At 41.8% G+C, this 12207-nt stretch overlaps 1 protein-coding gene across 1 annotated transcript in view; it reads right to left on the reverse strand.

Moving 5' to 3' along the window:
• Positions 1-11031, reverse strand: part of ptprt (protein tyrosine phosphatase receptor type T) — a 336883-nt gene extending 325852 nt beyond the window's left edge. The window contains exon 1 of the mRNA XM_084543813.1: positions 10767-11031. Within this exon, the coding sequence (XP_084399939.1) occupies positions 10767-10854 (88 nt within the window). The 5' untranslated portion in view covers positions 10855-11031. The remainder of the gene's footprint in view (positions 1-10766) is intronic.
• Positions 11032-12207: the final 1176 nt, after the last annotated feature.

Raw genomic sequence — 12207 nt, forward strand, 5'->3', positions numbered from 1 at the left:
GCCACCTTCAAACTGCTCAGTCAAATAAGAACGTGTGTGAGTGTGTGTGCGTGGGTGTGTGTGCCTGTGTGTAAATAACAAGAGGCAAATTCCAACTGCCAGGCAAATATTATGATGTTTGCTCTTATCTGTCTTTTATGCTCTCTCTCCATCCCTCTCTAACCAGACCCCTGTGAATCTAAATTCATTCATTCTATTCCAAGTTTATATTCCTTTATAATTAATTTTCTTTTGTCTCCAGTTCTTCCTTAGTTGATGCCATTTTTCCTCCACGTGAAAGATACTTCTCCACTCCTCTCTCTGTGTCTTTACCTCATCCCTGCCACTCCTATTCCGGGTTGACCATAGTTGACCTCGTCTCCCTGCACATTTTCCTTTTTCTCCTCTGTTGTGCCATTGCCTCATTTACTTAATCTTGGACCGTTACAGTCAAGTGGTATATAATTCAATTCACTTCAGTTTAATTTAATTTAATTTACATGGCCTCAGTAACAACACAAATTGTCCCAAGACACTTTGCAAAACCCGGTCTGAAACTGTTAGCGGCAATGCATGTGGCATTCTACAGAGGCTGGCTGTCTATTTACAGGTGAGTTGCTAAAACTACAGGAGCTAAGATGAAACTAAAGTCTAGACCTTTGTCACAGCAGCTCTGTGAGGCAGCACTTTGGTTCTAACAACACCACTTTAGCATGTTCACTTTGGATGCCAGTTTTATTCAGGCAAAATGTTTCAACATGCTCATCATCTGTGGGCTTCAACAACGGCTTTGAAAACATGAACTCCGACCACATAGTTGATCAACAGAGAAAGTCAAGCTATCGATAACTTTACAGTACGTCCACACTGTGTACCCACTAGTCTTTTATACAACTGTTTATCCATTATCAATCTCCCACGTATGATGCGTCACCTGGTATCATGTAGTCCTGTTTGGATCATGTACAGATGCTGCATGTCTATTTCTATCTGCTGCTCTCTTCTCCTTCTCTCCTCCCTTCTTTTCTGTCCCACCTCCCTCTTTTTCCTCGCTCTCTCTACCCCGGACAGCCTGAAGCTGATGGTCCATATCAGGTATATTCTGTTTTGTTTTTTTTGTTTTTGTTTTTTCTGTTGAAAGGGATTTCTCCTTGCTATTGTTGCCTTAATGCTTGCTATCTGGGCTTTCGGTTCTACAAAAACCCTTGCGACAATCCCGATTGTTATTGAAACCACTGTATAAATAAACTTGTGCATGCGAGGGTGCATTGTATTTCTTTGTTATCTCTGTCCTGTCCACAGCCATCCAAGAATAAGCAGTTCTGGTTAATGTATGAATGAATGAATTAAAATAAAACTATTTATTTTTAGGTAAAACTGAAAATATATGACTCTCGTGTGAAGAAATCTGTCTGCACAATTTCCATAAGTAAACCCCCTTCCAGACAATTTACGCCTTCTTCAATATGTTTTTCTAACCTGGTTGCTGAGTTGGATTTCCTTTTCCTACTTTTAGATGCAGTTAAGAGTAATAACTCCACCAAAATAAACCAAGGTCCAAGTTGCAAGAAACTGTATTTATCCTCAATCTTGCAGCTGTAAAGCTTGAATTCAGCATTTTGATTTTTACACTAAATGTTTTCTATAGAACGGCTGAGAGTGGCTCTGAATCCATCTGTGTATCCATCTTCTGGGTAAGGCCTCCCACACAGTCTGACATAAATTAAATTTAGTCACAGTGAGAATAAAGTGAGGGATGCTCAGATATCATTTAATATTGTTTCTTCCTCTCTCCTTTCTCCTCTGGCCAAACTGCCTAACTGTGTTTTATTACATTCCACCCGCTACCCACACTTATTTGTCTCAGTTCTTCCTTTATTTTCCATCTACCATACACACACACACACACACAGCCTTTTGGTTCAGCCGACTTAGCAGCCTCTCAGTGACTCTTGCCTAACATCTTCTATTAAATATGGATTAATTACTGCGAAACCTCGTTAAGCTTCGTGAAGACTTCTTGCATTAATCTGCAGTTATTTTAATTAGCGGAAGGGAATTTTTTAATGCGCTGCGCCGCGTATGTTTTACACCTTCAACATCCTAATCAGCTCAATCACGACTTGATTTGTCTCAAAGTTTGTTTTGCCATTTGAGACGTGTGCACTCATCTCACCCATTTTTGTGCAAGGTTCACCAACAAACCCTTGAGTAAAGACCGAATAAATCATTTGGGCAAACGGCCAAAAGCAACATTCATTTACGTTCAGTTGACAAAACCCTGTTCTAGATAGAGCATGCATGATTTTTGACTGTTTGAAGAAAAAGTGGTTTGACATTGTAAAGCTAAAAGTCCAAATGTGAATCTTTAAAATCCAATCGATATTTCTAGAGCTTAAGTTGTGTTTTAAATACTGGACACAGTCATTTCTTAACGTTAAAATTCATTTACTGAGGCAGCAGTGGCAATTTTAAAGTTGAAACGTGGATGTTTCTCTGTTGACAGTAGCATCACATTGAGGATACTTTGCCTTCTCAAGCACGGCCTTGTCATGTAAAAACTTGTAACTAATTTATTGTGTTGATGTTTCTAATAATGTTTAATGCACACATTTTAAAGTACAAAGTATACAACAGTTTAGCAAGTATGAGTATCAGTTGCTCCAGTTTGTCTTCATCGAGTTAATAGTTCAACTAGTGCCCATTTTGTGTCGCCAAAGGTTTAATCAGCTACCATTGCTGCTAGTCTCTTCCTGTGTGTATGACCCTGAAGTTGCTTGTGATTAGTGCTGTCCCAGGTTACCACCAAATTCACCGCCATAGCAGGCTTGGAGAGGGTGAACCCAGATGGAACAACAGCATCACTGTTGTTATTTTCTATTCAAATAGAGCACAGTGACAGCAAGAAGAGCTAGCTCTATACATACACATACAATATTTGTGGCAACCAGAGCCTTGAACATCCACTAGCCATCCACAGTTGTCTGCAATGGGCTATGACTGAATCGCTTTATATGCGGAAGGGGCTTCAGTAAACACTTCTGTTGCAATGAAAACCTCTCATAATTTGTATAAGAAAATAAATTTCTGAAAGAATATCCTTCCAATGCGTCTGTCATAACACCCTATCACTATAACTCATTTTATGTCACTCCTGAATCCTTGAAAGTGACATAAAACTTTGTTCATTGAAGCAACTCCATCTTCATGGAGTCAGAGTGCAATAACACACGGGAGACGAATATCTACACCATCTTGCCCTGAGGCTGGAGTTAACAGCCTCTGAAGGATAAAAACAAAAACATTTTCCACCTCATTTAGGCCTACTAGCATTCAACTCCTGAATTCTCCCAGAGATGGCATTATGGCCTTCTAAGGGTGAGATTTCTGCAGACTGTAATATTTATGACGTGTGTATAATTTATGGGCAGCTGTAAAATGATCCTTGCATAATTTATGTAATGAACGAATTAACTATAATTAATGGTTTAACCCGTTATAATGAAGGCGTCAATGTCCGGCAGGCACATGTTTTATTTAGTCCGTTACTGAAATAACAGCAGCATGCCAGTGTTGGTGATGGCTTTTGAAGCTATGATGTAATTACTGAACACTAACGCGAATTATCTTTTCTTCACCGTCTAAATATATCTGTATCTTAACTGAAGATGTTCAAAGCACAACGTTTGTTCATTGCTACGGAGTAAAAGCAGGGAAATATCATGTCTTTTAAAAGCAAAAAAAAATTATGTCTTGTAATTTTAAAATGGAAATCTGAACCAAAACTTGTTTAAATCTTTAAATGGAATTAAACATATTTCTAACCACGCCCAGATTTATTATTTCTAATGTTTAGCAGTTCATTGTATATATGACATATGGGCTACTGTAGAAACACGGCAGGCGGCTGACTCTGTGGACGAAGACCTGCACCATTTGAAGATAAAAACACGATAGAGCATAAAGTAAAAAGACGTACATGGATTTACATGATTTCTGAATAGCAGGTGCGCTTGTGCGGCATCTCCAAAATGTCTTTATACAAGATACCAGGGAAAAACGTTGATATATGTTAAGAGACGAATCCATGAATTCATGCACCACTGTAATAGCTACAGTTGGACATTTGTTCCCACTGTGTTTGTGTGTCCACTGGCGGATCTGTTGATTCACCAGGCAAATCTGCTCTCAGGCCCACTAAATACCCATTTGTTTTGTCTTTCCATTAGAGCTGCATTTGAAAACTATGTTATTGTTGACTGCTCATGGTGTTCCATTCAGAATTCCACTGTCAAATATGTCCCATCGCAGAAGCTGTCAGTTTGATACCATATTCCATCTCCGGGGGACTCTGGGTTTTTGTTTGCCTCCTGCAGGGAAATAACTTTGTTGTTGTTTTCAGGCAATAACTCTGATAACTGGCTGTGAGCTTCCAGACAAATAGGATTTCAATCAAAGCCTTCAGCGGAAAGAAACCGGCGTGCCTTGGTGGTGACAACAGGAAACATTTCTTTTAACGTTAGAGGCATTGGAGTTTACATTACAGGGATAATTTAATGAAACTGATTTTCCTTCAATTCTGATTAGAGTGATGAAGAAGGCAATACAGTTACTGTATGTGGTGTTGGACAGAAGCAAAACAGCGATGCAGTCATCACCATCATCCGAGCGCCGTGGAGCTGAATTTGTGGACAACAAAATGGTTCTGACTGGTTGGAGGACTGTCCAGCTGTGTGCATAGTTTTTTTTTTTTTGACAGTTCAGACACGCCTCATAACAAAATGCAACATGCTAGTAGCTAACTCATATTCTGATGAGAACTGAGTCTAGCTATGTCAGGCTGTACATTTGGTACTTCATCTAACGTACCAAAGACATGGTGGTCTTGAGGATATCAGACAATGATTTGTGCTCCACTCATTGCTAGGTTCAGCACACTGGCAAAATGGGCAGTTTTTGGAACTTCTCGTAGGAATACCTTACTACATAACTAATATTCATCCATCTTTAACTAACACTTATTTGGGGAAAACATCAGGCTTTCTATAATGATAAAACACACTTTATAAAAACTATACCCCATTACTTTCATTATCAAGTGTAATGTCTTGTTTGTGTTTTAGTATGTATAATGTATGTACAGAGATTTGTGGTGTAGTATGTAACCTTTGTCCTGTCTATATATATATTCTTCTTTGTAACTTTTTGCCGCCAGTCTTGGCCAGGACTCCCTGGGAGAAGAGTTACTGTAACTCAATGGGACTTTTCCTGGTTAAATTAAGGTTAAATAAAAAAATAAATAAAAATCAATTGGTCTGCAGAGCTATTGATTGAGAAACCCATAACAGATGTTTATCTCCAACAAGCTTCCTGACATCTTAAAACACACCTTGCTTACAACAGTGCAAACCTCTTTCCAAGGTAGGGCTTTCTTCCCATGGTCTCGATAAAAAGGTAAACCTGCACAATTCAAGGAAATCGGAAATCACACATGAAGTCAACTTTTTTTCTACTTTTCGGCCTCTTTACCTGCCTGGGTGCCTTGTATTGATTGGCCGTGTGGGCCTTTGTCACAACTCCCAGCAGTCTCTACCCTGTAACTGTTGCATTCACCAACCTCACAAAGCATCACTCTGCACGAGTGCTTTGCTTGGTGCAGAAACAAACTGTTGTGGAGCACCGCAAGTCATTGGAAATAATGGGGTTTAGAGCCCAACAATGTCCTGTCAAAAAACATTAAAGAACCACAACTTGACTTGTAGAGTTTCTTGAAGACGTTTCATCCATCCATGCAGCTTCTTCAGTTCAAAGGATTGGTGGGGAGTTGGGATTTAAACGGGAAGATCTGTGGGTGTTACCCATCAGAAACTCCCTTTTCTACAATGTCTTAGGGGCCATCCACACGGAGACGCTTTTTGGTCTAAACCCAGATGTTTTGCATCGTTTTGGCCGATCGTCCAAACGAATCCTGTAAACGCATTGCCTTAAAATGCACTTTCCTGAATCCTGGTCCCAGGGTGAAAAAATTCGCAAACGCAGCCCTTGAGTGTTCGTGTGGACGGCGAAAACGCATACTCGCGTTTCGATGATGTCATCGCCACACCCCTCGAGCAGCCTTCCACCTCTTATATCCCGCGAGACGTCTCATAACAACATCAACAACAATGGCGGACTACATGCTCGTGTTCCTGCTGGAGAAGATATTGAGCCTATTAGGGTTACCAGGGCAAAATATCATATATCAATATCATGCGATTTGTAAACAGTGCTCAAGCTTTATGCGCATGCTCCGCCTCTTCCTCTCCGTTTTTGGTGAATTTCTGAAACCGAAACAGCGCCACCTATAGGCCTGGAATATGAAGTAGCGTGTTGAGTCGTGTTGAGATGGATCCGTGTGGACGCAAATATTCTTGAAATGATGCCAGGGAAAACGGAGGGGGAAAAGATTGTTTTGGTACGTGTGGACGGGGCCTTAGTTGCGCTGTGGTTGGTGGCCTCACAAACTCTGCTATTGTGGCTAGCAGGTGGTAACGTGTTTCAGGCTAGTTAGCGCCACCATCAGTAGCATGCCACAAAACATTCAGCACCACATACTTTGCAAGGGAATGCAAATAAACTTTTTGGTGTAACCGGGTGCTAATACTGCATCTCACACTCCATTGCACAAACACACATTTTCCCTCTCTAAGTGCATATCACTGACTGCAGAAAGAGGTCTCTCTCACTCTTTCTACTTTCACTCGCTTTCAGCTCCACTGCCCACTAGCATTCATTCAATACTCAACTCTTTCTCTCTCTCTCTCGCTCTCTATCTCAGACACACACACACACACGGATACACATACGCGACGCCCAGGCACTCAGCATGCCCTGCTATTAGGCTGTCAGTTAGTCAGGCCAATAGAATAAGTGCCGTGGATTAGGCAGACACACACGCAGAGGGAGGATGGACGGCATACTAAACAGAGTGGGGCGCGAGGTGACAGACATCCTGTCATAAACCTCTCCCTCTCTCTTTAACGTGCGCACACGCATACACACACGGCAGGGGAAACAATTACAGACACTCAGACAGTCGATAACAGTGAGACATAATCAACTTAGTGTCATTTTTTTCTGTTCTTGACCTCCTCATCCTTTGTCATTTGCTCCAACCGGTTGTCCTTCTGCTTTTTTCTCTCCTCGGCTCAACTAGACAGGAGTGATGAACGAGGCAACAGTTGACAAGACTATCTCTTTTCCCACAGTCTTGTCCTGTCACCCCCCCCTCTTGGCTTCAAGCTCATCTCTCCTCTTACTCATCTATCCTCTCCTTTCCACATTCTTTCTTCACCTTCATCCCCCATTCTTTCTTTTTGCTTTCCTCTCCTTTCTCAGCTCTCTCTCCCCAAAATTTCTCCCATTGCAACCTTCATTCTCTTCTCTCCTCGTCATCTTTTTTTGTTCTCTTTTTTGTTCTCCTCTACCTAGGCTTTTCTCTCTTCCGTCTTTTTCTTCTCCTTAGCTCATGTCTTCACTTACCATTTTCTTCTCTCCTCCCTCATCTTCTCCAATTTCTCTTCACCCTTCCCCTCCCGCCTCTTCTTCTCATTTTCTCTTCCCCTCCATTCATCTTCTAGTCCTCATTTCTCAGCCTAAGTAAATCCATTTTCTCTCCCCACCCTTACCTTGGCAAGTTACTTCGCTCCTTTGTAAGTGTGCAAGTGCCTCGCAGTGTATGACACATTCACACACTCACACACACACACACCCTACACTAATCGTATAAAGGCCTCCATAATTGTGTGATTGAAGGATGTTGATTTGATCAGAGCCAAAGACTTCTCCACGTCCCTTCAACGTGTCGACGCGGTGGACAGAGTCAAGGAGAAAGAGAGAAAGTGATACATGGTCACTCCCTTTCTCCTTTCGCTCCCTTTCTCTCACTTTTTCCCCTCCTTTTGTCCTTGCTGCCAAAGAAAATCTAATTAAGTTGAATATAAATTGTAAATTGGTTTCCTTGAAAACACACCTCAGTGCCCATCACCTCCAGATCTAAACGGATGTTCGACAATTAGTGGTCACTGGAGCTCAAAGACATGGAGGAGGAGCACAGCTGCACCCAGCCCACAGACACAGTCACACACAGAGAAAGAGAGTAACACATGCCTCTGCTTTGCAGAACACAGAGATGTTGCAAAAGTGCACAAGGCATTTTTTTTAGGATCGCTTCACAAAATCCAGTCTTTACATCTAAGTGATAAAACATTTAACAAAATGACATATGTGGGAACTTAATTTGCCCCTACAGTGGTTAAAGCAATGCTCCAGTTTTAGTTTCACACTAAATAAATCAAAATAATTACAATAAATATGTTTGCTAAATGAAGCTACTGAGTCCCTAAACTGGCAACCACACATGCAGACCTCACATAAGGATAGATGAGAGGGCGATTACAACTTCTAGAAGAGTGAGAATGACTGACTCAGATCATTTTCTTCATCATTGACTTTCAGTCTATTATCATTATAGCTGAATGGGTTTCTTCACTTTTTTTTTTTTTTTCCAAAAAACAAAACCCAGCAGTTGGAAAAGGAATAAAAAGAATGATTATTAGAAACACTCCGGTCGCTTCGTGAACGCACGAGAGACTGAGAGAATCTGTCCGACGGATAGATGGGATGTACCAATATCGCCCCCTAACGACACAGAGGCGAACATCGACCAGTAAAAGCCAAACCTCTGCTCCTTTTCTCAGCCTCCCTCAAATAGACAATTGCACACACTCAGAATAAACTAAAGAGAGAGTTATGTGTATAATGTGTATGAGTTATAACAATCATTAAAAAGACAATGACACCATTACATTTTGACTTTCAAAACATACATAAAAAATATTCTTCACAGCCTGTTCAACCTTCCCAGCATTTGCTCTTTTCCACTGCCTTGAGCAGATCAAGCTGTACAGCAGAAGTTGTGAATCTATATAGAGGAGATGTATTTTATTTATTAAACGAGGGTCTTAAACAGTTTTTTTCATCATTGCCCGCATGTCCATACAAGCAAGAACCTTGTAAGTAGTTTATTTTAGACGTAATTCAGACATAAATGCGAATATTTGGACAGTTGGACTGCTACTTTTTATTTCATCATACCGCGGGAAGCAGAGGTGCATCGTTACGCACGGAGAGGGGGGACGGCTGCTCCGCCGCGCTGCAGCGCAGAGACGGAGGAAGGGAAAGACTCGGGACTGTTTGGAGCCAGTCTTCCCTTCAAAGTAGCCTCTTTTTTGCAGTCTTACAAGTCATGCATACCAAGCAGAAGGTGCCGAGAGAAGCAGACACAGGGCCGACAGACAGTCTACTGAAACATCACTGACTTGACCCGTAACTTTGAGCGTGCACGATCGGAGCTGCAGCACTTACATGTGTGGCAAAGTCTCATATTGTGTCACGATCTTTAAAAAATAAAGTGCACAGAAACAGCAGATTGTTATCAGTCCCATAATAGTGACAGAAAGTACTCGTATTTTCTGTATTTCTGAACATTTGTTACTTACTTAACATGCTTCTTATATATAAATATATTAAACCACACTTTGATTTCATTTGAGTTTCATCCATAATTTCTTTTGGGACATGGAGCATGTTATCGATGAACGGAGCATGCTGGATATTTGGCAGTGAACTCTATCAGCGCTACTGCAATCCGACGCCTGGCTCCTTTTATCTGTCTGTGAAGCTTCTGTTTCGGTTTAATATATAATTATAAATATCAGTGATTCGGTCAAGTCGCGGAAAACACGAGTATTCCGCAAAATACCCGAACCTCTCGAGCGCGTAACAAGTGCCAGAGGAATGTTGGCTCCTGACTGCGGAGCGAAGACGCTGCCGTGGACTACGTGACGATCCCACAGCTTTAACCTCGGGAGATGAACCTGTATATTTGCACGGATCTATTTATTGAAACTGGTACCCTGGAAGCAGGGTATACAGATTTCGGATTTGCCATTTGCCTGTATAGGTTAAAAAAAAAAAGCTCCACGGATTCTGCAAGGGAATATAATTCTACGAGAGTTACTTAAACATGTTATGCTGCTATACTGATAGAGTATGTGGGATAACATGGGGTGTTTTATGTCAAAATGTCAAAAAAAACAGGTAATCTTGCCTAAATAACTCGGGTGACGCTTTAGACTCGCTGCGTTGCGCACAGGCAGCGCGTGCCTTCAAACCCCACTGAGGTCACAGCGAAACATGCTCTACATAAAAGAACAACTAAGTGACTCTATCAGACACAAACTGTATGCAAACCACGCTTACACTAAGATCCGTGGAGTAAAACCTTCAAAACTTCGCCCTACCTCCAGTGCGCACATCAGAAATGCGAGGAAGAACGAAACAAGGTGTTACAAACTCAGCTCGGTGGTTATTTTAAGTCGAACTACCACCGTTATCAGGAACTACTTCTATATTTAATTGAACAAGTGTTTTGTGAGATTATACTCACAGACAGTCTTGCTCATGTCAAGAGTTCTGCGCGCGTACGCGGGCATATGTTCTACTCCACACCTGCAAACGTGCCCGAAACAGAGCTTAGATGTGTTAGATTTTTAGATTTTGTGTTTTACCATCACACCACCCAGAAGCATGGTGCTACGTGTGCACTTTATATCCTTACTTGTGCCACCTGAGCGATGTGACACTGTCACCGAGTCAAACTCAAATTAAATCGCCCGAGCACAGCAAAACACACGCACGGAAAATATTAAACATAAGCATATGCAACAAACAAATCACTTTCCTACCTGGAAAGAATTGTCCATCAGTAAATCCCCAAAGTACAAAGTAGAAGAAAGCTGCCGGCAAAACACGAGAATAACTCCGTTTATCCATTTCTTCTCTTTCTTCTTGTTTTGTTCAGCAGTAGGGTTATTTTACATACTCCCGTCTCGTCCTTAAAGTGGGTTTCCTTAGTTCGGGACAGTAGTGACAGTGAGACTGATAACAGGAGTAAAATCCTCGCATTGGTGGATAAGAAGAATCAGAAAGACGCGAGTAGAAGACAGAAGTTGGAGGCAGATAGATATGCGCTCTCTCCTCTCCTCTCCTCTGCTCTGCTCTCGGGTCCAACGGGGAGAGCCTGAGTGTGTGTGTGTGTGTGTGTGTGTGTGTGTGTGTGTGTGAGTGTTTGTGCGCGTCAGTGCGCGCGAATGCCCCAAAAGGGTGTGTGAGGGGACACGGCGTGTGTGCGCGCACTCAGACGGTCTCTGACAGACTGACGCGGAGTTGGAGAGGAATGGAGAGCAGAGCGCACTCCACCGGGTGCCAGACACCCGCGTAAACACGCGTAGATTTAACGCGTGTTGTATTTCCGGCAAAGGATTTCAAAATAATAATAATAAAAACGTGCTGAATGGAAACGGACTTCCCGACAGAGAGGATCTTCAAGCATCATCGAGAGAGGCACCAAGTCAATAATGAGGATTTTAATAGATGAAGGAATTTTCTGGATGAAATGTCCTATATATCATATTGTGATTTTCGATTTGATTTTGAATTTGATGAAAGTTTAATTGGAAGCAAATTACTCCATAGCCTGTCTTCGATTCAATTTCATCGTGAAAACTGCACAATCTTTAAATTTGATTGCCTTTAGTTGACGGAAACTAAAACAAGGGACTAAAGAAAAAGAAAGCTGCTATTTTTAAAATTAATTCGCAAGTCTACAACCCATCTATGAAATCGCCTACAGCGCAGTTAAACGTCATTAAATCCAGGCTTTTATTTCAAGGTCCAAAACTAGAGTTCCCTTAACACTCTTCCGGTTCTTCGCCAGCTTGATTGTACCGAGGCTTTTTTAAGTTCCATGGTTTCCCCTGGGTCCTATCGCCTGCTTGCTCCGCAAGTATAGTATTCTTCCTCAGTCTCCACTCTTCCCCTCTCTCTCTCCCTCTCTGTCATGAGATCCCTCTCAGTCCACTCGTTTTACTGTCACAGGAATTCTGTTTCAGGGTTAGTCTCTCTTTCTCCCTTCCTCTCCACACTCAAACACTCTGACTCTCATTGTATGTAAGTGTGAGTGTGTGTGGTACAGACAGGTTTTCAATGATGTTTTTACTCAGGCTGCAGAAAAGAATCTAACTATGCAGTGTTACACACTCAGCTAGAAGTGCAGCTTGAAGGGATTCTCATGACTCCCAACATAGCAAAGGCTGTGAAAAGCAGTTCCTGCGTGGCTGTGGCAAA

The sequence above is a fragment of the Chelon labrosus genome, assembly GCF_963514085.1.
Source record: "Chelon labrosus genome assembly, chromosome: 4".
Taxonomy (NCBI): domain Eukaryota; kingdom Metazoa; phylum Chordata; class Actinopteri; order Mugiliformes; family Mugilidae; genus Chelon; species Chelon labrosus.